The sequence below is a fragment of the Mizuhopecten yessoensis genome, unplaced genomic scaffold (assembly GCF_002113885.1).
Source record: "Mizuhopecten yessoensis strain PY_sf001 unplaced genomic scaffold, ASM211388v2 scaffold2383, whole genome shotgun sequence".
In the NCBI taxonomy this organism is placed as follows: Eukaryota; Metazoa; Mollusca; class Bivalvia; order Pectinida; family Pectinidae; genus Mizuhopecten; species Mizuhopecten yessoensis.
The window spans coordinates 385405-413105 of record NW_018404519.1 but is presented as its reverse complement, the minus strand read 5'-3'; the positions used below and the strand labels follow the sequence as shown (position 1 = coordinate 413105).

The 27701-nt window shown below is 36.1% G+C and overlaps 2 protein-coding genes across 4 annotated transcripts; one reads left to right on the top strand and one right to left on the bottom strand.

Annotated features, from left to right (window-relative positions):
• Positions 1-477: 477 nt before the first annotated feature.
• On the bottom strand, positions 478-14540 carry LOC110445839 (amidase-like). 3 transcript variants are annotated; one of them, XM_021490649.1, is made up of 12 exons: positions 14367-14540; positions 8300-8348; positions 7692-7799; positions 7054-7168; positions 6646-6818; positions 5959-6098; positions 5343-5543; positions 3844-3918; positions 3502-3658; positions 2483-2542; positions 1655-1942; positions 478-1221 (listed from the first exon to the last, which is right to left on the bottom strand). In XM_021490649.1, the coding sequence occupies exons 2-12, from the start codon at positions 8319-8321 to the stop codon at positions 1007-1009; spliced, it is 1554 nt and encodes a 517-aa protein (XP_021346324.1). In that variant the 5' UTR covers positions 8322-8348; positions 14367-14540; the 3' UTR covers positions 478-1006. The 3 variants fall into 3 exon arrangements, with proteins under 3 accessions (XP_021346324.1, XP_021346322.1, XP_021346323.1); XM_021490647.1 differs by lacking the exon at positions 14367-14540 and adding an exon at positions 8680-8792 and having other exon boundaries at positions 8300-8382; XM_021490648.1 differs by lacking the exon at positions 14367-14540 and adding an exon at positions 8680-8792.
• A 2537-nt stretch (positions 14541-17077) lies between these two features.
• LOC110445813 (amidase-like) lies at positions 17078-26261 on the top strand. The gene is made up of 12 exons (XM_021490609.1): positions 17078-17130; positions 17429-17505; positions 18142-18249; positions 18429-18543; positions 19421-19593; positions 20173-20312; positions 20719-20919; positions 21157-21231; positions 21398-21554; positions 22522-22584; positions 23183-23470; positions 25614-26261. Exons 2-12 carry the CDS (start codon positions 17484-17486, stop codon positions 25808-25810), a joined length of 1539 nt encoding a protein of 512 aa, XP_021346284.1. The 5' UTR covers positions 17078-17130; positions 17429-17483; the 3' UTR covers positions 25811-26261.
• Positions 26262-27701: the final 1440 nt, after the last annotated feature.

Below are 27701 nucleotides of genomic sequence, written 5' to 3'. Positions count from 1 at the left end.
AATCCACAGCTTAGACCCCATATATAAGAGGGCAGCGGGGATTAAGTTACGCAAAGGACGTCGTTCCGTGGACCACAGCCGCTGCGACAGCCTGTCCGCATCTGATAATGTTTACATACGCTGTACTACGCTTGGATTGGAAGAACAAAATTAAAAAATCACACATTATATATAGTTTATACGGTTTAACGTGTGTATGAAATGGCTTGTCAGTGTTTTCACAAGTTGAGCATACATTTCATTTCAAATCAATTTCATTGCACGAACGGTACAATATGACCATACATAACTAGCATGACACAGAAAAGTCGACCAAACATAAGCGTGACACAGCATAGGAAAAGCATAAGAGTGTCAGCACGTATCAACAAGTATTTGACAAAAACGCATTTCAGCTAAAACCGCAATATCATGGATAGACACTAACTTAATCTAGGCTAATCTATACCAGGGTGAATTTTCTTTTCTTTATATATATATGTATCTGTTTATATCCCTTAACAAATAAAGCACCATTCTCGAAATTTTAGGGATTACGCTACAGAGAACATTAGTTAACGTAACCCGTTGAAGTTAACGCACGATACTATAACTCCTGGAAGTTAATGTAAGAGAGCGATGACATAGCACATGGAGGGTTTATCATCAATTTGATAGCGTTTCATCATGCCTCGGAAACCTTTCAATACAAGTGTACTGAAGCACATTGAGAGCAATTGACATGTTAAATGCTGTTTTAGATCAGATCTATTTATAAAGTGTCTTCTCTAGGAGTGGAATTCGGCGCTAAGTTATAAGTCAATTACTCTACCGTTTACCAAATGATTCTGCAATGTGACACTTTATAGCTAAAATAATCACTAGAAAACATAAACTCAAGGAGTACAAAGAAAGTAAACTTGCCATATAGTCACAAACACAATTAACAATAATTTATATATGTATTGTGCAGCAGATATCTAGGGGTGAACAATAATTTCACGTTCTTTTATTTACTATTTTGTAGTCATTTGTTGCATGTCTTTTTGGGAGGTTGGTCCCTAATTTGTTCAAAAGCATGCGCCATTCGCAAGACCATAAGGTCATCGAAGCTGCGGCCAACGAACATTATTCCGACTGGAAGTCCTTCACAACTTCCGGCGTTGACAGTTAAAGCCGGATGTCCGGTTGCGTTAAATGGTGCGGTGTTTTTCATCATTCCAAAGGTCAGGCGAAGAGTTTCTGAAAAAGTGGAGCGTTTTATTACTTCTCCCAGGAACTTATTATTTTCGGAAAAGGAATTATAAATCAACGTTACAACAGTACAACCCAGGTGAATATATCTGCTCGAATATCAAATACATTTCAGATAAGCCGTAAGTTGTTTTACTTACATTTGAACACAAAAAAATGAACTTTCAACCGTAAAGTTAAACTTTTGATTGCTTATTTTATGATGATATACATAACACAGAAAAATGACATGTGTTCTTATTGCGGGAGATACAACTTTTCGTCTCGGTATCACTCGAGTACACCATATAATTTTGAAAACTCAAGATTATATACCGGCACAACGAGACTGCTTTAGTATGGTCTTCAACAAGACTCAACCCACTCCAGGATAGATTGGCATTACCCGGAGCAGTTTGACCTCGACTTTAGGGTAACGTACCTAACACGGGTGTGTCTGTTGTGGGTAGCTCCATAGCTGTACAAGGCAGTGTTGGCATAACTAGAACGTCGTATGTCTGTAGCGCCTGGTCGTACGCCTGGGTGAGTAGACGGTTGAGGTTTTGGGCTTTGGCGTAGAATTTGTTCTGGTAGTTTCTGACCATGTACTCACAAGACACCGCCAGCATTTTACACGGTAAACTGAAGTCGTGCGGGCGGAGGTTGTACCCTCGGGCTAAAGCTTCTTGCATGGACGTGCAGTAATGTCCCTTCCAGTTCTCTCCATTCCCTGATGAAATGGCATATAAACTAAAATCATCATAAAATGCCTGTTGCATATCAATTTATGCAAGCATACTCGTACACTACTGAAGATAATACAATAAAATGAATGATAATAGCTTGAATGCTCTGCATTGTATGTGTAACGGAACTTGACTGGGTCAATTTTCGGCGACCAAGTAGCTCAATTGGTAAAGCGTCCGTCGGAGGGTACCATGCTCGAATCTCGGCATGGCCATGTATTTTCTCTTCCTCCTATAACAATATTGGCGACCTTGCCAACGTTTGTTTCAAGCATTGGGTGTACGCATACTAGACAAGATATACGAGTGAAAGAATAAATGCCGAACCGAGACAAAATAGGGCTATTAAGCGTTTGAACAGATCATATCTAAATTTTGCTTATCTATTTTAAGCAATGTGGAACAAATTGAAGCTCAAGGAAAAGGTTTATAGGACTCTTTGTCAACCTAAATATGTGTCTATTGAAACCAGTGAGTGGATGGGTAATATAATTTAGTAAACAATGTGATCCTATGACACTCACCGTTTCCTTTAATCATCATATTGTAGGCTCCGTAACTTATTGGAAGCCATATAGCAAATCCTGTGAAAAGAAAATCCATATTTAATGCTATATTTATGCATTACAATGCTCGGGATAGCGTGACATTTCACCAATTATTCCCTGAAATAGAAATGTACTTTCCTTTTATAACTTTTCTTCAGTAGAAAATGACTGCTCAATAAACGATTTTTCCCTTGTAACTAAGAAAACACAAAGTGCATGTACACATGTAAGACAGACAGGTGGTTTATAAAAAAAAACTGAGCTTGCTGAAAAACCGGATTTGAACAGGTCAATCAGACTATCCAGCCTCAGTTGCGGTCGGCATAGTTTCACGGGGCCAATATAAGGTTGGTTTAAAGATACAACACTCCTTATGAAATCGGAAACCCTGGAGTGGAATCAGAGAACGATACACGTGCCATGAAATTGAATTCTTTGCTCTGAAATATCAGAAGAAACGTTTGGAATTACAAGGCTAAAGGTTGTCAGATTCACAACACCAACAAATAATTGTATAAACAAATTACAATAAAAAAGACAGGCAACATTTTATAGCGATGTACCGTACTCGTTGACAACTGGTAAATGAATGGGTAGGTTGAAGAATACAGAATGTACCAACGTACAAAATATAGGAGAGCATCACATGTGAACGGAGCATATGTAACAAAACATCCACGTGAGCATGCCCTAACTTAGGGAGGAGAAAGACGAAATCCGTATGACAATGAAGGAGCATGTGTACGAGTTGGTAATTCGGAATGTAAAAAGGTCATGACCCCAATGTTATAATCAAACGAACAAGGTCATTTTAGATTTTTCTCAAACACTATTGTAAGGCTCTTATTTTATGAATCAACATTTTGGACCCTGGGGATGCATTTGATAATATATATTGTTGAGGATGTTGAACAAATGTGTTAGATATCATGTTACTAAACAGCTCTTTTATGTTTACCGTCACCATTGACAGTTTGTACCAAATAACAACCTACCGTCAGTATGTAGTGGTATAGACACCTCTTCTACCACGGCCCCCGCCTCCCGGAGTCTGTAAGAAGCATCCTTGACACATTTTGACACGCCCACGTCTACTCCGTTAAAACCTTCTGTCAGGATACCGACTCGTTTACCTTCCACGCCCTTCGTGAGCTGTTAGGGACAAACCGTAATGTTTAAACGAATACTTCAAAATCAAATGTTCAACAAACTTTCAAAACTTAACGTAATTGACTTTTAATTATACAAGTTTTATTACCGGTAAGTTTTGTGTGCGTAAATCAATCAATGATAAGCTGTGCTACTGTCCGTTTATAGAGGACCACGTATGTACTTACTAGGGTAGAGTAGGGAGGAACTGTAATATCCGGCGGTTGTCGGGGGTCCGTCCCGTCATCATATCCCGCTAGCACCTTTTACATGGAAATATAGGTGGTGTTATATGTCAGTGCCATGCAATACATGATTTACCGATGACTTAACTATCAGAACCAACTAAGTTAATCAACTGTGGTCTACCACTGACGTGGAATTGTCTATATAAGTTACTATTGAGGTATCTGTGTGAGTCTATTACTAATTGATGACTTCTCTGTGAATATCTTTGGACAAACCTTTAAAATGAATGAGAATGAGAATGAGAAATTGCCATACACAGCACAAAAAAAGGGGCAGGGCAATATGAAATGATCAACATTCACGAAGAAAAGACTGGAGATATTTTCAAAACAGTATTTTTGCTGTAATTAATGATCATGATCGTCAATGGACACAGTTTCCAAATGACAAAATAATAGATCAACCATATAATTTTCTGCAACAAATGGTCACTATTTACAAAACAGTTACTTCTTAATTGAATGCTCAACTGGAGTATGTGTCTGAAGTATCATGATTATCAACCAACTAGCACAGCTCGCATTTCAAGTTAAGAATCGTCAAAACAAACCTAAAATCAACATGCTATGATCGGTATATCGAGATCAGTGGAGCAATATAAACATTTACGTTCTGTAACGAATATTTTAATTACTTCTTTTTGCATCTTTTGCAAAAACAAAAAGCAGCATATTTAGACTCATCTGACTCAGGAAAGAAGACAAAATTGGCAATCATCTTCCTCGAACACAAAGCCAAAGTCAGCTGTCATCTCCATCGAGAAAGAGAGATCAAACAGCAATCGTGTACTTGGAGGAACAGGGAATATCGGCCGTTACTCTCATCTCAGAGGACACAGTCGAAAGTGTTCAAGTAGGAGGGCACACCAGACAATAATCTATCTCGAAGGAAAGTAAACTTTCGACAGTTTTCCACATCACGGTAGTGGTCAGCCCTGAAGTGCAGGATGTATAGTTACCAACCATAGTTTAAACAACTAGGAAAGCAGTCAATAGCTACCAACATGGAATCGGAGGGCATACTGGGTGGTCTCCTAACTAGAGCAAAATGGAACGATAGGCATGTATCCACACTGCGAATCAGTAGTCGCCACCCCGATGAGGACGCAATCGACAGGCGTCGACTTCGAGGAACAGGAAAAAGTCAACAGGTATACTCAAATCGCGCTGGACGTCCGGGACAATCGTCTAACTCGGGTAGGAGAGCACAATCGACCATTACCTATATAGCGCTTGATAGTACAATCACACACCGCTTACAGACAGAAGGGACGAATTAGTGCTCTTTCGACTTGATATTGAGTAGTCACATTCGTCGAGAATAAGGAAGGCGCAATAGCCAGTTGCATAACCTGAATAGAAGTCGCATACCTTGATGAACAGGACTTAGTTGGTAGTAGTCTAACTTGAGCAGGAGGACACAATTGGCAGTCACTTACCTCGAGTAGAAGGGCACAATCCGCCACTGTACGCGTCATTGGTCCGAGATGATCCACAGTCATTTCTATAGGTACGGCCCCTGTGTAGGGTATTAGACCGAAAGTTGGTTTGAATCCCACTATCCCACACCAGCTGCATGGAATACGGATAGAGCCTCCCTGGTCAGCGCCGATTGCCATGTCTATCTCTCCTCGAGCAACCTGGTAGTACAAACAATCTTTTACAAGTCATCATATTCAGATTAAAAGTTTTAGCGATTTATTTGTAACAGCAATGTCTTTGGTATACTTTTTTTCGAATCCAGTCGTGACTAGCCTATCGTATATAACAACGATTTGTTAAAGCACTCTATCAATTACTCCATGAATCCTTTATACAGACTGTTATAGACTGTTATATTGCTCCAATAAAACTACAAAATGTTCTTATGTAAAAAATGTCTTGAACCACTTTTTTACGTTGTTCCAGCAACCTTTCAAATATCTTCTTGATAGATAGAAGCTGTAGTCAAAACCAGCTATACACTATTCTATCAGTCAATCTGTGGATGTGAGTTATCCCAAATGACATTTGAACTCATACATAACAATTTATAACGTGGTGTATGCCACCTACAAGAGAAGCGGAACCGCTACTGGATCCTCCCGCCGCTCGAGTGGGACTATAGGGATTTGGAATGGGTCCATTCGAGGAGGTCCATGAAGTTCCCGATAAACACAAATCCTCACATGTCGTCTTGCCAACGATACGTCCACCTGTTGGGATAACACTGTTAGTTGATGCTTGAAGAGACCACTGTTGTACAAAGATAAGATACAATACTAGTTAGAGTCACTGTCTAAATGACAATATGAGAATTATGGGATAAAAAAGAACAAATACATTACAATTCCAAAAACCTTCTACTCACCCTGAAGTGTTACTGAAAATATATATACGTTATAACTACGGTCGTACAAATGAAATACCAACACATAGTCTGACGTAAATCATACGTAAACCCCAATAGCTTGCAGAAATGACAATATGTCGGTAAGCTGTCTCATGATTGCGAAGTAGTGTATTTCTCCTTCCTTTATGTACTATATATACTTTATGAATAAATGGGGTGTTGAGGAAACAAACCCAAAGTTCAACTTATGTAAGATCACTTTTTGTTTCACGGAAAGGTTTCTGTATCCATCAACAACTATTTTCACCGGGCGATCCCGGAAAATATAACAGTTTCAATTGTATTAACTTCATATATTTCCATGGTTGCTTATTAAAAATAAAGGTAATTTAACGAGGAAATCACTTCACCAGCGTCAAGCATCCTCGTGACAATTGTGGCATCGAACTCCGGGGTGTATCCCTCCAGCTGCTTGTTACCATTCATCATGGGAACTCCAGCCACGGCTACATTGTCCTTGACCCCTATAGTTTTACCGGCCAGTTTACCAATGTCGGCACCCTTGATGTCACATCGCCAATACCTAGACACACAAAAATAGCACTTCAGTATCAACAATTTTGATGTCGCCGGTACCTGCACACACTATCATCACCACAGTACAACCCAATACCCCGCGTATACATGTTCCTGTTATCATCTTCAACGCCTCTTTACCAACCTTTGTTTCTTACCATTAACAAGCCAGCACATTCATTAAATAACCTTTTTCGTATTAGTAAATATGTAAGGTAAAATGAAGTTTTGAGCATACTGACCAGGAGTTATCCTTTGTTTCCTTGTGACCCGGTGTTCTTGGATACTTTACCGGCAGTTGTGGTTCTGGGATTTCACTGATACGTTGATAAACATCCATAGTGCCCTTGAAATATTCTGTGTATAACAAAGGCGTTTATGATTGGTGAATGTTTCAGAAGTAGAAAACAATACATTTTGAACAAAATTGGAAATAATTGTTTGGTTCAATTCTTTTTCGAATAGGCATTATGGTCCAATATTTTTATAATAACAGTAAAAGGGGTACTAGGGAGGGGGTAGGACAATAAGAAGGTGGACAGCGCCCGTTTTTCTTAAATACATACAATGGTTTTAACTACGTGAAAGAATGATATGTGTTTACACAATTTTCAGATATACATTGGCCTTGACAAAATGTTAAGGACAAAATTACTGGTGGTTGTTTCCTCTAGATCTGTACCAATAAAATTTACCTGGAGAATGAGTACAACACTTAACTTGAGGCAAAATGAATTAGTCCTCATAGATTCGATTTTTTTAAATGATGCAAACCAACCCTACACCAATAAATAACCTGTAATATAGATAATATTCATACTAAACTTCTAAAGTTTGATATTCACCGATATCTTTCAGATATAAAACTTTAAGATCATACCACGGAATCCGTCTATTTCCTCCTCGCTACACTTCAGGCGGAGGTCGTCTGATATCTGAGTCAGCTCGGACTTGGATGGAAGCAGGACGGCAGGAGTCTTTCGGAACGCTGCGGACATTGTAATCATGTCATGTCATCAAATCATTTTATTACCTATGCTTTGGAGGAAATACAACAATTATAATCACTTGCTATTGGGCAGTAACTGATGGATTAACAGGGAATCCTTTAGCTTCATAGACAGTTGAATTTACAGAAGTCAAACAATTTCTATGACCGTTTATGCTAAATTATCCCATTCATAACGGGAAACAAATTTGATTCAACGAATATCTTTCCTGATTGAAAAACAACAATAACTAGACATTACGAGTACACAATTATCGTAACCGACCTATTTTATTTCTCTATCTATGGTTTGCTGTCCACAGTCAGAAGTACCTGATGCATTTCACAGGGACGTGTAGTCTCAAACAGGTATGCTTAAATAATGAAAATGTATTTATATAGGATTGGGGGCTATCCCATCTTTTTTCAATCTGACAACGTTAAGATTGTGTGTAGTATTAAATCATTTAACTACCAATCAAAGAGAGAAATGTACTCACCACGCTGATTAGGATCCCCCATTATCGTGTCTCTACCTCTCAGGATTGTCTGTCGACATTGAGGTCAGATAAAAGAAATATCGCTTAAAATAACAAATTAGATCATTAATCAATGCTAAAATATGAGACATAAAACCTTAGTGAAATTGATCACTAACATACAATACATTTTTTGTATTTCTTTAGCTTTCGGTATATCCTTGATTCCTGATTTTCCTTGTATATTGACGCGATGGGAAATGTCTTTATGTAGTTTCCCTCGTTCTCGATGATCACGAACTAAATATTAATCTCCGATTTTCCCGATATTTGTAAAACCTTAACATCTAAGTACTCGACATGTATATTCATATAAAATTATACAAGCGTCGCGTTCTTACCGATATTTTCTTGAAATTGGTCACCGTTTGGCATTTGACACGATGTTTGGCATTTTCTCATTCTATGTAAAGATATATTTTGTAGACAGTCCAATTACGTTGTTGTATACTTATTTCTATTCTTTATTCTATATCACGAACACAGGCCACGAGGATCAGATTATATTTTCATTAATTAAATATAATGTGTGAGAGTACATACGATGAATCTGATTGACAAAACAAAGACATCATATATATAACTTGTTTGACGGTTGTTTGATATCGTAAGCTTGACGCAATGCGCTTAATTCTATATATTGTCTATTAACATCTATCTACATGTATACAATACCTTCACCCATCAACCACACATGGTGTCTCTCTAACGTCCTATAACTGACTTTCCGAAGCAACTCTATGCTGAGTTTTATTAGGATATTCTTGTATTTCTTGAGGGTAAAACAGACGACATTTTAGACCTACCTCATAGCCACTTATATCATGCAAAGATCCACATTTAAAAACAAAATCTGGTGGAATAGTTCTTAGTCTTATTTCCTAGCTGATTCCTATTTAAACAAATCTGTTCTACTGAATCCGAATATGTTCAATGGGTAAAGTTATCTGCAAATCGTTTGACTGACGATGGCGGTATACTTTTAGGTTGTGAAATTTCAAGGTACTCTTCTCCAGATGTGTTTACTGAAATTGAAATGCTACGACTATGGCAGAACGTTAGTAAAGCGGCCCTGGTTGGTGATTTTATAACAAAAACTAGATCAGATTATATTCTACCAGATAACAACTTTGAAATGGTTAATATTGATCAAAATGATGTTATATTCTTATTCATATTATTATGAAAAATTATCGTTGTTTCATGTTCCACTACAGAGATGTAGCCAATGCACATTTTAACCAAATGTTCACAAATTTCAATCTTTATATATTACCGACGGTAGAGTTGGAAAAGACAAATTATAGGCAAAAAGACATGAGATAATTATAAGTGTCGTTTAATATTTGTTTGCATCCTCAGAAATGTTTCCTTGTATATGTGGTTTTGAAGTTAATCATTTTGACATTTTAGTCTTTAGATATTCACTGCTGTATTGTGTTTAAACTTAACGCTTCAATGAACAATTCATCCACGTGATAGTCACCATAATGTCATTGAGCGAGGTCATGGTATCTATACCGAACGGAAAGCTGAGAAAAGAACAGTTTGTAAACCATATGCAAGAAGCTGCTAATAAAAAGCGTCAACACATTGTTCAAAAAATAGATTTACTATAAAAAAATGTTTTAGTAAATTCCTTTGAGATAAATGATATACAGTTTAGTTGCTTCAGTGAGCAATTCATTCAAAGATACAGCAAAACATGTTTTTGGGGACAAGAAAGTGTATACAAAATTGTACAGTATTCGGAATATTAAAGCTTGGTTTTACATGCGAATGCCATATTAAGAGATCAAACTTCTATAATGTTATTATGTAAATAACAATCAGGTAAACAAAATTACTCGTAAATATACAGGTATATAATACAGAAGAACTTCAAATAAGTGCTATAAAATTCAGAAAGAAAAGATGGGATCAAAATTATTGGGAAAGCTTCAAAATAAATCCTTGATATTCATGGGTTACGCTCACTTACGCTCTCTACAGAGCGTAAGTGAGCGTAACCCATGAATATCAAGGATGCAAAGTAGGAACCGAAAATATTTTGAAATATCCTTAATGAATTAGACGGGAATAGTAAATGTAAAAAAAACTAGAAAGAAACATTGATAGATTATACAACCATTTTTACTTTTTACTTCTTTGTGCAGATGACCCAATTATTATGTCCGAATCGGCAGAGGAATTCAAGTCTGCTTTGAACACTTTTTGGTGGTATTGTACAGTTTGGAAGCTCTCTGTGAATACTAATAAAACCAAAATTGTTAGATTTTTTAACACAAAATGTTAATCACAATTTCATTTTACATTATGTTATGAAAAGTTAGAGATTCTCGAATCAGTCTCCTAGTTTGGTATTTTAATGAAATATATAATCCATTGAGATTTGAATTGACGATTTTGCGTAAGTACGCCAAACTTTATGGTTAATGGTTAGGTAGGAAAATGTCCGTGGAATATTAAAAATCCTGTAATAAAGATTACTTGAAATGCATTGTAAAATAAATATTACGATATCAACTTATCTTAAAATGGTTTAATGATAAAGAAACCTCTTCAAGAGGACCCACCTATTCGATTTTAAGAACAAATATTTTGATCTTGAAAATTACCTTATTAAACTTTAGCAAAACGGCAGACAAAATATAATTGAATTTAGAACTTCAAATATGCATCTTTCAATGGAAGCTGGAAAATGGGTCGGCCTATCCCGAGAAAACAGAACTTCTAATCTATCTTTTGATGGTATTGGAGATGAGTTCCACTATTTGGTTAAGTTTGAACATGTATTAATTAAACAAGTAAGACAATTATATATACCAAAATATGATTATTCTTTTCCAAGCCTTATGAAAATGATAGGATTATTGGCTATTTGCAATGTACAAGTAATATTATCTCCGAAAATTTCTAGGAAGACTAGAAATATTATTGAATATATAGATAATTCATTTGTGATCTTTGAATGTATTATTGGCTGCCATGTACAATGAGTGTTATGTATACTTGACTTTTTGTAACATACTTTGTTGAGAGTAATAAAAATATTGAATCTTGAATCAAAACCTTAACCTTATTGTTGCACTATGTATTTAAATCACCAAAAATAATGGTTTCTCAAAATGTCTTGACTGACCCTACTTAACAATATCCTCTGTGTCAGACCAATATTTAACAGTTTATCTGTTAACACTCAAAATATTCTCTGGCTCAGTACAAAGCTGAAGACTATTTTCATTCATTTGCACCCGGGGAAACTTTTGAAACTGTCCTTCCAGCACTGATTTAAGGTCCGTCCAGTGGGTCATTAAAATCTGGTGGTTTATCTAACAATTAATCTTGCTTTGCATTTTTTAACAATCGCTATCTAAGGTAACTACACATTAGATCCTAATTTCACTGTCAGCACTGTTCTCAAAATCATTAAGAACTTTTTATTTATATAATCACTTACTGGAATTCGAACTATTAACAAAATACCAGTCTGGATTTATTCCTGGTGACTCTACTGTTTATCAATTATTATCCATGTATAATACTATTATACAAAAACTTGATGAAGGACTTGAAATTAGATCAATTTTTTTGTGATGTAAGCAAGGCATTTGATCGTGTCTGGCATCCTGGCTTATTATTTAAACTTAAAAATATGGTATTAAAGGAAATCTCTTCAATTGATTTAAAGATTACTTAACTAATCGTAAACATAGAGTGATAACAGAAGGCTTCTTCTCATCATATAGACAGGTAAGTGCCTGTGTCCCCTAGGGATCAGGCCTCGGTCCGTTTCTATTTCTGATTTATATAAATGATATTACTGAATGTATAACAAATGAGAAACTACTATTTACCGATGATACATCTCTTTTTAAGGTTATACAGACTACTCCACTCGATGCAGCCGCTAGTCTATCCAGTGATCTTGAAAATGTTAATATATGGTCTAGGAAATGGGACATAAATTTTAATCCTACTAAAACGGAATCTTTAACTTTTAGTCGGAAAAGAAATATAATATCTCCTGATATCATCTTTCAAAATGAAACTATAGCAAATGTGTCAACTCATAAACATCTTGGTGTATTTTTTTCTGAAGATGGTAAGTGGCATCACCATATCAACTTTATTTATAATAAAGCGTATAAACGTATAAATTTATTGAAATCTGTAAAATATAAAATGAGTCGTAAAACACTAATCACTATATATATCGCTTATATTAGACCTATACTTGAATATGGTGATATCATTTTTGATAATTGTACTCAGCAGGAGGCAACTTTACTTGAATCTATCCAAATAGAGGCTGCTCGATTAATTACAGGACTGCGTAAAGGAACCTCACACTATAAAATTTATTGTGAACTTGGTTGGGACACCCTTGCTGCAAGACGGAAAAAACACAGACTTATTCTTCTATACAAAATTCTTACAGGAACTGCACCCACTTATTTAACTGAATTAATTGAACCCTTTTTCAACAATATGAACCCATACCTATTAAGAAATGAAAGAATCTTTACAATTCCTATGTGCAGAACAAATACTTATGCCAAAAGCTTTATTCCGTCTTCACTTAAAGATTATAATGAACTTGCAGCAAGGTTTGACCTAACTAACATCACATCACTATACCAGTTTAAAAAACTTTTAAGAAGAGCTGTTAGTGACATCATGTTATTAGACACAAGTAGAAACTTTACCTATGTCAACACAGGTGATAGAAAATACAACATCATACTCTGCCAACTTAGAAATTCTTCGAGTAACCTTAATTTTGATCTACACAGAGATCATCTTCTCGAATCACCAACTTGTACCTGTGGTAATGCCCATGAAACAGTACATCATTTTTTTCTCATTTGTAATAAGTATGATGAACCACGTAAAACCCTCAAGGATAAAGTATTTGATGTTAATCACAATCACTACACTCTAGATGTACTTCTATTTGGCAGTGGTGATTGTGATGAACAAACCAATGTAAATATATTTGAATGTACTGCCGCGTTTGTCACAGCTACACATAGATTTCCGCATATATAATACATTATATATTTCTGATTGATATTATGTCTCTTAAATATGAAAACCATCAGTTATGATTGTGCTTCTACATCATAAACGTTGTGTCATTATCACCCTTTCTTTTTCCTATGGCCGCCTTTCCCCCTTTTGATCTGATAGGCATATATTTTTTTATGTTTGTATGCTATGTATCATTCATTATAATTATTGCAGTGTTGTTATATGTGATAGAATAATAACTAAGTAAGGACAATCTCATAATGGTGGACAAATTCATTTAGCATCTTTCTGTTTACTCAATTTTGTCATTCACTTAGTAAAAAAAAAAATTAAAAAAAATCTGAAAATAATGTAAAATCCTTGATTTACCTTCTTATTAACAAATCGTTACAAAATATTGATTTGAATCCACCAATACTTCAAAATCTGCCAAATTCTCTCTTAATTATCTTAACTATGAAAATCAGAATGCAGTATCCATGACTGGCCCCAAAACTCATGGGTGGATGACCAGTGGCTGATAAGCCAATATGGACATTTTTGGTCTGTATCCCATGAGTGGAGGGAATCCTGTCATGGATGCTGGATTCGAGGCTCTAAAAAAATAATTATAAGTTTGGAAAACATAGTGAATACACTATTTCACATATTATAACAACTCTTAAATTTTTGTCCTTACTTCCAAACTCATATTTTATATTTAAACATTTTATGTTTCATACTTAAAATAATCAACTTTGAAATTTCAAAATAACAACATACTTTATTATTTAGGTATATATATTTATACACCCACTATTACCTTTAGTAGAGAACTAATATAGGCTATGCCTGTTGTTCAATCCTTTTTCTAAATGAAATAAAATTTGTTGAAATGAAAATTAAGAACTTTTCTGCATCTATTTTCAGCACCAGACATCTGATGAATATCTAGTCTAAAGATACAGTCATATGGAAAATTATACCATATAAACAGTACAGTCAATGTTCATACCTTCTATGTCGAACTTCGGAGGTGACTCTTACATCGGTCGGAATCAGCAATTCATCCTCAATAAGCTTGTTATTCATTATCGTTACGCTTGATCCTGTATCCATCAACATGGAAACCCGTAATTCAGATATCCTAACGACACAAACACTGATGCACTAGTTCCTGGCATGTGGCGTGAACACATCAATGGCGACACAGACATCTTAATCCAATTTCGGCTTGAGCATAGGGCCAAACCTAGTGACACAGGTATCCGTTCCTCCAGCAGTCATGGCTTTGTATATCGCCGATACCTCGTTTTCTGGCTTGAGCGAATCCCCGGCGACACGGATAACCCAATCCGATTAAAGCGAAGATTCCACATTTACCGGTATGAGTGATCCTGGCGACACAGAGACCCTTGTCCGATTCAAGTGCATGGCGAGACAACGAACCCCATCCAGCTTGATCGCAGAGACAAACCTGAATCTTCAACTTCCCCGTCCTATCCAATCACCTATTTTCCTAATTTTAGTAGCCAATGTGTCCTGTGTAACTTTAGTAGGAAACTTATAGATCTGTTAACATAACCACTGCACAATTCCCCTGAAAAAAAATGTTCTCGTCCGATGTGTCGAAAAAGTCAGCTTACCTGTCACATGAATATGATGGTAGAATTTTGTCTTTGTTCCTGATCCAGGAAGAAATATCATCATCCAATGATCCGTTAAATATTGAAATCATTACATTGAAAAACAATGTTGATTTTCCTTTTTTTCTCATATATTGCGCTTAGGATTCTTCGTATTCTTCACCTATGGTAAATGATCTTCCTGTCGACAGTACCTCCTCTAACACATCTTGGTTGAGATCACAAATACGTCCATGTCCGTTTTTGTTTCGAATGTTCCACCCAGCTGCCAAAAAAAGTGAAGGGTTTACTGGTTTGTCGTTTGATATCGTAAGCTTGACTCATTACGCTTAATTCTGTTTATTGTTTATGTACATCTACTTACATATATACAATGAAAATTCTTTCACTCATCAACCACAGTTCAAATGTTGGCTCTCTAACGCACGTTCTATAACTGACTTTCAAAACACTATCACACCAAATTTTATCATTAAGCAAACTCAGACCACACACAATATCCTGTTCCTGTTACTCTAGTAATTTTCTATCAATATTTCACCCTAAACCTTCGACCGTATTGTCAAGATTAATTGCTCTCATAAAGTCCCATGATTTCACCTCAACTCCTTATCTTAAAACTGATAACCAATGGCGGACCACCTCCCGCCACTCTCCGATTCACACAGCTCTGACAATCTGATAATCCAATTAATAAAAATCACTGACCCTCTGTCCCCCTAACTAATTATTTCTCTTTCCTCATCTTCACAAAGATAGCACTCATTCACATAAGTAACTAAATGGAAAAATAATATATATAAATGAAAATATAAAAAATAATAAAAACAAAATATAAAAAATACAAATGTTCGTTCATATTTGATTGTATATGTGCCTCGGCGGTAAACATAAGTCCATCAGTTTATTATTTTTCCTTTGTAGTAGGTTTTGAAATCTGTAAGCTGGATTATCTATTTCCGGTCAAAGTACTACTAGTGAAATAGTTCCTTCCTTTCATGTAAGTGAAAGCTTATGTGCTGAATGCTTCACAAAATACTATCGTGTTTAATATTTGTTTCATGTGTCAATGACTTTTATGAAAATGTTAATTCGGATGTATTCCTGCGCTATAGCTGTGTCTGTATCGATGCGAGGCTTTAGATCGAGACAGACTCGTTTACGGCTCTGTTAGCTTTATGAACTTTACGACATTGAGAATAAGGCAGTGTAACCAAGCTAACATAAAACAGAAACAAGGACGCTGGAGACAGCCATCTGTTGACTGTCATCCCAGTGTGACAGCTTTATGAACTGAACGCTCCTTCTAAATTGTCTGTCACAATACAGTAACGTTGTTTCTCATTAGGAGAAATAATGATTTTGTGCGTAGATTAATTTCCATATGTGTGTCATGTTGTAAAAGAGCAAATTGTTAATATTGAACATCAGATATACTGAACTGTAAAACCCGTACCTACTCCAATGGAATATGGTGAAAACGACAAACAAAGTTAATATGTTTTAGTTTTTAATATTTTGGATACATAACAAAAAAGGGAGAGTCACCTTCTATGCATTCTTAATCTTCTTGTCACTTTCCCTGATTTCATTTTGGTTCTTTAAAAAAAAAAGATTTTCAATAATTTCGTATTTCAGAGCAATTCAGTCATTTAATATTTCCTAATTTTATGTATTGGTTAATATCTCTTTAAAATTCCATAAAAATGGGTCATGATCCCATCGGGGTCTCGCCTGATTATTTTAATAAATGGACAGTTACTCGGAACTCATAACGCAAGAATTGTGAAAATGAAAAATCGTTTTGATATTTCGCTCTGTCTGGAAAAATAGAATGTTAAATTAGGTGTCACAGACAGTGAACCTATTGGTGAATAATGTCACAATTACATGACATATTCATAGTGTTTACGGTGATCTTCAGTCAGATTTACTATATGTTCTCTCACACAATGTATCTAATTAGTAGGTATATGGATTCAGTGACATTCGTATTGTTCAATGTGTATCTGTATATCGTTAACACAGAACATCTTAACCTCAAATATTGACCTCAATATATTATCGCAGACACATATATAAGGCGGGTGTCACGTCGGCAGTTGGACCATACAAATCCCCTACAAGACATCGGTAAGCGAACAAGTCATGTTTAAGTTATTGTAAGTATGGAGAAAATTAGAAATATATATTTTATAAAACGTTTGCACATCAAATCGATTAAAAAACGACAACAACGGGAACGAAGAAGATAACAAATGAAGAGGAAAAACAAAAGCTGTATCATAAAGTTACTCAAAATTTCATTCTTAAAAAATTGATGATAAAGAATATGTTTTGGAGTATATGAATTCATAAGCATTAAGAACTGTCATAAACTTGGTTCGAGTTTCAAACTTCGTTCTTACGAATTTTGTCACAATATTCGCAGATATCCATGAGAGGTCCTAAAGTCCTGCTACAATCATCTAAAGTCAGGGACGACAATGGGCGATCCTAAACAGCCTGGTAAGTACACTCCCTCCTTTGATTGACACTGAAGGAACGGATCAAAAAGTATAATGAAACAGTAAGAGGTGAAAATTAAATAGCGCACCAAAAGCTTTAACTATATACAACGAACGTGAGTGTAATCAACTTCAAAAATGTTTGAGATAGTTCATAATTAATTAATAATAATTTGAGGATCTTCTATACCGCTTTTAGCAAAACCTAGGTCGTAGGTCGTCTCAAAGCGATTCACAAATTAGTATCCTACGTTATTAGACCTTTGCAACCAGCCAATATATTTCTTAAGTCTCTGGGGAGCATACAGCCGGTGCTGCCATTAAGGCGCTCACAGCTAGCATTCAACAATTCAGAGTAGACTGGAACAAGGAGTTGCTAAATGCTGTGTCATTAAAAAACGCAACCTGAATTAAGAAGAATGGTTTCCACACATCATATTTCTATTTGAACTACGATGTATATGAAACACACATATATATTATATACATGGTATGCTAAGGAAATCTATTTGAGATTTCGTAATTTTAAGTGTTTGTTCGTTCATCAGTTCTTCTCCCAATTAACACTTATTCTATGCCGTAATGTAAGTATCCAAAACATTTATTGATTATACAATATCGTACATATTGTCTACAGAATTCCGAAAGACTCCTGCCGTCCTGCTTCCCTCCAAGTCTGAGCTGACTCAGATATCAGACGACCTCCGCCTGAAGTGCAGCGAGGAGGAAATAGACGGATTCCGTGGTATGCTCCTAAATAATGTTACCTGATATTTATCGAGGGATATTTAAGAAAATCTGTTTTTTATTCAGAAGCAGTAGTGAACTTTACCAAAAATATATATACCGCATACAAGAAATGTTCGTCCAGTCAAGCTTAATACTGACAGTGGGATCATTGATTGCCATTTTTGTTATATACAGAGTATTTCAAGGGCACTATGAAAGTTTATCAGCGGATCCAGGAAATCCCAGAACCACAACTTCCGGTCAAGTATCCAAGGACACCTGGTCACAAAGAAACAAAAGATAATTCCTGGTCAGTATGTTTAACACACAAAAAAATGTTCTTCAGTTTACTTGATTAGGGTTGATGCACAAATGGGTATATGTCAAGAATATTGTATTTTGGGGGTTATGAGCTACACCTGAAAGTGTGTCTGGTAACCCGCGATGTGGCATTAAGATTGTGGATACTATATTGTGTATAGGTATTTGCGATGTGGCATTAAGATTGTGGATACTATATCGTGTATAGGTATTGGCGATGTGACATCAGGATTGTGGATACTATATTGTGTATAGGTATTGGCTATGTGACATCAAGATTGTGGATACTATATTGTGGATAGGTATTGGCGATGTGACATCAAGATTATGGATACTATATTGTGTATAGGTATTGGCGATTTGACATCAAGATTGTGGATACTATATTGCGTATAGGTATTGGCGATGTGGCATTAAGATTGTGAATACTATATTGTGTGTAAGTATTGGCGATGTGACATCAAGATTGTGGATACTATGTTGTGTATAGGTATTGGCGATGTGGCATTAAGATTGTGGATACTATATTGTGTGTAGGTATTGGCGATGTGACATTAAGATTGTGGATACTATATTGTGTATAGGTATTGGCGATGTGGCATTAAGATTGCGGATACTATATTGTGTGTAGGTATTGGCGCTGTGACATTAAGATTGTGGATACTATATTGTGTATAGGTATTGGCGATGTGACAGCAAGATTGTGGATACTATATTGTGTGTAGGGTTTGGCGATGTGACATTAAGATTGTGGATACTATATTGGGTGTAGGTATTGGCGATGTGACATTAAGATTGTGGATCCTATATTGTGTATAGGTATTGGCGATGTGACATTAAGATTGTGGATACTATATTGTGTGTAGGTATTGGCGATGTGACATCAAGGGTGCCGATACTGGTAAACTGACCGGTAAAACTATAGGGGTCAAGGACAATGTAGCCGTGGCTGGAGTTCCCATGATGAATGGTAACAGACAACTAGAGGGATACACCCCGGAGTTCGACGCTACAATCATTACGAGGATGTTAGACGCTGGTAATATGATTTTGCCCGTTATTTCATGTCATAGTTCATCTTCATTGACATTATTTATCTTCCTGTTTGATAAACTGTCATTGATATCTAAATAGTCCACATACTGGTTAGCTATTAAGGTAACTCCTGGCGATGACCGTTTTTGTTCTCACGGCAGATATCCATTTTTTATTACAAAAAATTCTTGCAGAAACCTGTTGATGTTGACCAATAATTTAATCAAGCCTGGAGTTGGTAAACATGATTTTAAATGTTCTGGTTGTATGATCAAAATGATTTCTCGACAACTCCAAATATTTTTTTTAAGTAAACGGTATGTCGAAAGACTGAATTCATTTCTGTTTTAAGCTGACAAGTGAGCACGCAGAGTTGTGTCAGGTCGTGGCTTACCATGTATGGGGTGTTTTGTATTTTTATGAACATGCCTGACATTATGTAAACTAGCTCAAGTTCGATATATATTCTCAACATTTTTAGCAAAATCTTTATCTTCCGTTTATCAGTGAAGTACTTTATTTTGTATGGTGACGTTGGGGTTGAATTGGTGTATCACCAAGGCTAACGGTGTTCTTTATACAGGCGGGCGTATCGTTGGCAAGACAACATGTGAGGATATGTGTTTGTCTGGAACGTCATGGACTTCCTCTTCAGGACCAATCCCGAACCCGTACTGTCCCACTCGAGCGACGGGAGGGTCCAGTAGCGGTTCCGCTTCTCTGGTGAAAAGTACACTCCACGCAAACACACTGGGTTGTCAGCTCCCATTCCTTAGTGCTAACTCTATTTCACTGATACTTTGTCCATTTGTGGTAGTGTTTATAATAAACTAAGGCTATATATTCTTGTTAAATGAATAGGATGCTAGAACGACTTGAAAAATGACTGTAAGGGTCTGTGTAAATAGTGATGGAAATACATGAAGGACAGGTGGATTGTAACCAGGAAGAACGTTGTTTTAAGTAGTGGGTCTTAAATTAAAGTAGGGGAAATACCATTACTCTGTGTTGCGAACAACCGGTTTACCGACTGCCATTTTGATCATTCAATGTCAATGGACACAAACTACTCTACGTAATAATTGATCTTCGTGTTGTATTGAAATTAAAGACATCTTTGTACTAACAGGTCGCTCGAGGAGAGATAGACATGGCAATCGGCGCTGACCAGGGAGGCTCTATCCGTATTCCATGCAGCTGGTGTGGGATAGTGGGATTCAAACCAACATTTGGACTCATACCCTACACAGGGGCCGTACCTATAGAAATGACTGTGGACCATCTCGGTCCAATGACGCGTACAGTGGCGGATTGTGCCCTTCTACTCGAGGTAAGTGACTGGCGACTGTGGCCTTCTTGATTTTCGGTGACTTGATTGTACAAACCGCCTTGCAAGTAAAGCAATTTTGCAGTGCATGAGTCGACTACTTTCTTTACACAAGAATCTGCCCAAATAGAAATACGTCTTTGTTGTCAGTTTTTATTAAAAATAAGTGGAGTGGAGATTTTTTGCATGGATGAACAATTATATATAGTTGAGAGCACCATTCCTATTTCCATGTTGCAGGTGCTAGCGGGATATGATGACGGGACAGACCCCCGACAACCACCAAACATCGTAGTTCCTCCCTACTCAACCCTAGCAAGTACATACGTGGTCCTCCATGAATGGACAAATTATCATTTATTAATATAGATATACGAAATAACAGCATTAAAAGACAATTACATAAACTTTCGACTTTTTTAAAAACCTAATGTATAGACAAACATATTATTCAGTAAACATTACGGTTTGTTCCTTACAGCTCACGAAGGGCGTGGAAGGTAAACGAGTCGGCATCCTGACAGAAGGTTTTGACGGAGTGGACTATGACGTTTCGAAATGTGTCAGAGAGGCAGCTTACAGACTCCGAGAGTCGGGGGTCGTGGTAGAGGAGGTGTCCATACCACTGCATACTGACGGTAGGTCGCAATTTGGTGCATACTTTCAATGGCGACGGTAAACATAAATGAGCTGTTCAGTAACATAATATCTTACTGACATATTTGTTCCTCGTGTACTATTTATAGTGAAATTAGGTTTCAGTGTCCGAAGTTTCAAAGTTTCATCTAATAGAATAAAAGCATTCCTTAAAATTGTGTGTGTGTTACGTTAACCTTTCAATATACAAGGTGGAAGACTCTGCTAGTGGATTTTTTTAGTCCTCGAGGTTTGTTGTAACCTTAATGGCCACAGTTATCTCTTTTGAGTTGTGGGACGGTTCATAATATACACACTAAATATGAGTTTAATTTGAAATCAACTAGTTCTCCTCGAAATTTTGAAATGCATAGGTTAAGGGTGTTTAACGCACCTGCCCCTCTGTTACAACTGTTGTGTAGACCAATTTGGATGTCCAACATGTTTGCCTCTAGCATCAGCGATGAGTCTTAGAACGACGAATAGCTGTATGATGCAGTGAAGGTCATTTTTGGCATTCAGTATTTATTACTTAATGTTAAAGGTGCACTATTGTTTGATTGTTACGTTCATCCCTCTTATTGTTACGTTCATCCCTCTGAGATATCCGAGTGTATATACTTTCACTTACCAGCATCCATCTGAGATATCCGAGTGTACATACTTTCACTTACCAGCATCCCTCTGAGATATCCGAGTGTACATACTTTCACTTACCAGCAGATGTTTAGATATGGTACTGAAACATTGGGAATATTTACGAAAAAATGAGATATTGATGCATTTCCAGAATCCAACACATGACATTTTGTTTCCAAGAATCTTGGCTAGCATCAACAATAAATATAAAAAAAATACGTAAAATCAGCAATATGTTGTTTTTGTGAAACTACAAAGAACAAGTTGGAGATCGAACAATTGATTTGTATTTTTAAATTGCATACAACATTATTCGCTTCTATTTCGTAGGGTTGGGGTTATGGATTCCAATAAGTTACGAAGGAGCCTATAACATGATGTTTAAAGGAAATGGTGAGTGTTATTCACAGTTATAATTGATTAATTTCCCATTCACTTGGTCGGATATGATACTTTGATCTTTAAACTATACAAAAATACAAATAAATGGTTATTGCAATGTCTTCTGAGAGATCTAAATTGATCTGTAACTTGGTTTATTTCGATTTGTGACCATGCTTTTATTTGACCGATCTCAGCAGTCGTGAAATGAATTGTCGTCACAATTAGTGAGGCGACCATTATTACCGTTATGCTATAGGAAAATGATACAGAAAGATATTTGTATCAGGAAAAGATGTGCATGGTATCTATAATTTCAAATTGAACAAATGAGATGAAATGCAGTTCCCGATTTCTGTTATTCGAAGACAAAAAGAGATTTGCCATTCACATGTTGTTCAACCGAATATAACACAAATCTTGCCGACTTGCAATGCACCAAGCAGTCAATAAAATCATGTTTTTTTCTTGTTGGTAGTGTGAAAATCAAAAATAGTTTGTGTTTGTAGTTTTCAAGAGACAACTTTACATTGTCCTTACTCAAGTTAAACTTAGTTTTCAAGAAACAACTTTATATGGTTCTGATCTCAAATTCGGTCAATTTTACCAGGGAATGGAGAGAACTGGAAGGGACATTACTGCACTTCCATGCAAGAAGCCTTAGCCCGAGGGTTCAACCTCCGCCCGCACGACATCAGTATCGTTTGTAAAATGCAGTCTGTTCTTTCCGAGTACATGGTCAGAAACTACCAGAACAAATTCTACGCCAAAGCCCAGAACATCAATCGTCTGCTCACCAAGGCGTACGACCAAGCGCTACAGACATACGACATTCTAGTTATGCCAACACTGCCTTGTACAGCCAATGAGCTACCCACAACTGACAGACCCGTGTTAGGTACTTCACACTAACGTCAATGTCAAACTGCTCGTGGTTCGTTGTAATGTTAATTTGTTCTGGCCTCGGGATCACGAAACAATCTTAGACTTACGTTTTTGCAATCACGTATGCAGTCACTTTTCGTAACTTTTTCTTTGATTGGGTAATTCAAACTTAAGAAAACTTTAGACTTAAGACTGTTTTATGATATCGGAGTCTGGAGTTGGTAGAATGAAATGTGACGATGGACTTTCTACCGCAATCGCTTGGTATAATTTGGTACATAATCGAGCGTATACCCAGTGATACGGTTTTCTCTCGTGTACCATATCACTCATTTCACAAGCTGTAAAAGGATAAAAGTCCCTGTTTTAATACACACAGCTGCCATAATGAAACCACCCAATGTTGGTTTTTTTTTTAATTTGTCCCGAAGAGCCAGTATTGTTTTCCGAGGGTTGCAACTTTTTTCAGTCGAAACTTATCTCTATGTCATTGCCTATTTAAATTTTGACCACCTGTGAAAAGTACAGTAATAAATAATAAATAAGTAAAACGAATCCAAAAATTCCACAATAAGTTATTTGTTGAAAAATATATGATAATAATTTCTCCAGAAATGTACATATGTATGTACACAGTGATAGATTGATGATGTGACTATGGATAAGGGACCTAGAATTGTACAAAACGAACTTGTTTGGTCACAAAAAGTGAAATAGTTACGATATACAAGAAAGTAGTATAAATCGTGAATCGGTTCCTTAATTGTTGTTTGCGATCACAAAGTTCGTTGAAAGAACTTTAATACGAACTATATATGTTAAAATAGTATTTCTAACTATTTTATTATCAAAACCTTATTTTTTACATGAACATATTCATCTAATATAGATATAATTTTGTAACTTTTAGATATTTTTACGAAATTTTGGATTCACCCAAATAGAAATGACATGATGACTTAACTACACGTCGGTATTTGACAACTCACAAAATAATAACAGCTTCGTTTATAACAGCAAGTCCGAGCAAGGTTTTGTTCAAAAGCGATTCGTCGTTCAAATCATCCGTATGTATTTCCAGTGGATGGCTTTTTATGCAAGATGTCGTTAAATTCGCTTGGTAAATGTTATCTTTACAATTTGGTTAAAAAAATCACCACAAATCTTGTTTCATAGGGATATAAAACCGATATAGATTTGTTAGTATGCCTTCTTCCTAAAATAAGAAAAGATCAATAAACGAGCTGTAGCAACAAACCCTAAGCAAAGTGCACCCACTGGTTTCTGCAATCAAAAGCCCAGGTAAATTGCAGCTGAAATGTTAACTACTTTGTCGACTTGGTGTTATAAAAAGGTAATATATAGTGTTAATGAGCAAATCAACTGACAAGAGAAACGACATCTTGTTTTATTTAAGAATGCCATTAAGTGTGAAATATTTATTCCTAAAATAAGAAAAGATCAATAAACAAGCTGTAGCAACAAACCCTATGCTAAGTGCACCCACTGGTTTCTGCAATCAAAAGCCCAGGTAAATTGCAGCTGAAATGTTAACCACTTTGTCTACTTCGTGTTTTAAAAAGGTAATATATGGTGTTAATGAGCAAATCAACTGACAATAGAAACGACATCTTGGTTTATTTAAGAATGCCATTAAGTGTGAAATATTTATTCCTAAAATAAGAAAAGATCAATAAACAAGCTGTAGCAACAAACCCTATGCAAAGTGCACTCACTGGTTTCTGCAATCAAAAGCCCAGATAAATTGCAGCTGAAATGTTAACCACTTTGTCGACTTCGTGTTTTAAAAAGGTAATATATGGTGTTAATGAGCAAATCAACTGACAATAGAAACGACATCTTGTTTTATTTAAGAATGCCATTAAGTGTGAAATATTTCTTTCTGCAAATTGATCTCTTACATCATAACGATCAATGTTAAATCGATGTTTCATAATACAAGGTGTGGCATAATTCATGGTAGGCTCAGAACTCGTGGTGCAAATCCAAGAACTATACAAGGTGTCTACATTTAATTTTCAATATATTTTAGCTAGATCAATATTTAGTTGGCTTGTTGTAATGATGAGCTACATTTCCCTTTACCTAGATCAAAACAAGTTCCTTTAAATAAATCTAATTCCTCTTTTCTTCAGACACTCTTCGCCTAACTCTTGGAATGATGAAGAACACGGCTCCATTTGACGCCACCGGACATCCGGCCTTGACCGTCAACGCCGGAAGTTGTGAAGGGCTTCCAGTCGGAATAATGTTCGTTGGCCGCAGCTTCGATGACCTTATGGTCTTGCAAATGGCGCATGCCTTTGAACAAATCAGGGACCAACCGTCTTAAACTGCATGCAACGTTTGAATAGCATGACCCATGTCGTCGCAGTAAGATTATCTGTAGACAACATAGGTACGCCACATTATTTAGTGAATTAATAATGGAAATTTGAACTGATAGAAAATGGGTATCATTTATCACTAGATATTTACTTAACGAACAATATATTTATTTAGTCAGTTGTTAATGCATCTGTGACTCTGGTCGTATCCACACTGAAGCCAACTGTTTTACTGACTATAAAACTGTACAGTCAAATAATATGTACATTATATTGTATAAGGGGTATAAAGGCAATGCTGTTATTGATAATGGACACACAATCTAAAATAATGATTTTATCAAAATAACTGTTTGTTTAATAAAAGTTTAATGGAAACGCGTGATTTTTTCCTAAAATTAAATGTTTTGTCCATCATTTTTTTTTTTTTTTTTTAGTTATATGTTTGTATTGGAAATCCCGATGGTCCCGAGGTCGATTTTTTAGTTTATATATGATATTGTTAAACACAGATAAAATATTTCGTGTACCTGACTTACATGTTGTGATAAACAAAATGAGGTTGGCTGGAGGAGAAAATTTCGACATCGCGTCTAGCAAAAAATAAAAGCATCAATTGTTGTTTGTCTTTTTTCTCTTCAAATAGGTACGTAGGTACATATTATTCGTGCGATATATTTCAGCCAGTATGTGAGATCGTATAGATGTCGTGAAAAGTTATGGGGTTACATGCCCGACCATGTGGGTTTTCTCCGGGTACTCCGGTTTCCTCACACATTAAGACCCCCGCGTGCTAACATTCGGGCCAACAAGAATGATTGATATAAGTTGTAATAACTTGTTTCATAATTGTTGTAAAACAAATAAAGTTATATAATATATCTTACATAAGGCCGCCAAAAAATGGCCATAATCGCAGGCTCTGAAATTCTGAACAGGCGACTGGTCAGAATTTTGGAGACTGCGTTTATGGCCAGCTTAGCGGACTCGTTTTATATATAACCGTAGTTTTATATAAAACCATAGTTTTATATAAAGCCAAAGTTTGAATAAAACCTGTAACTGTAATTTATTCTGGCACGGTTTACATGAAATAGAATATATACAACGTGATAATGAGTTAATAGGCACATTTCCGCTTTTGCTATATTATACTGTTATATATATTTCGGCTCATTTTAGCTATGTTGTTTCACATCCGGCTAACCTCGACTGATTCCGGTACCCTTCATCAATGTTTGATGTAGGTACGGAATATGCCGAGATCTGCCGAGATGTGACGAGTATGAGTTGCATTCTTTTACATTTAGTACCACTGATGAGCCTTAGATGGACGAAATGGTTACATAGTGCAGTTAATGTTGGCTTCATTTGACTCATTGCATCGACTAACTAAAGATTTAATTATGTGCTTCTTGATTTGTTAATTATATTGCTTATATTATTGATATGCGAAATGCTAATGTATGCATTTGTCCTTCTTATCAAACTAAAAGCAAAATATAAATTAGATAGGTATGTTTCATCTAAAGTGTAGACAGGCCAAACTCATTGTGAATGTTCGAGTTGTCTGCATTACCTCATTGTGAATGTTCCAATTGTTTGCATTAAATAAATGAATAAATTTGATACTTTTAATATTAAAAACTGTCCTCTTCGGTGTGACGTCACGGTCTGGCTGGCATATTTCTCCTACTTGTTTATATGGAGAAATGAATATAAATATTGCGTTCCCTCTTGACGAAACTCTACTTCGGTGGAATGTGCAAAACCAGACTAAGTGCAATTCCAACAGATGTGTATGGCAAATCACTCATTGAAGTATTATCTCTCTAAAACATTATACATTTTACATAAGAGATAAGAAAAGGCCTAACTTTTTTTAATCTAAGAATG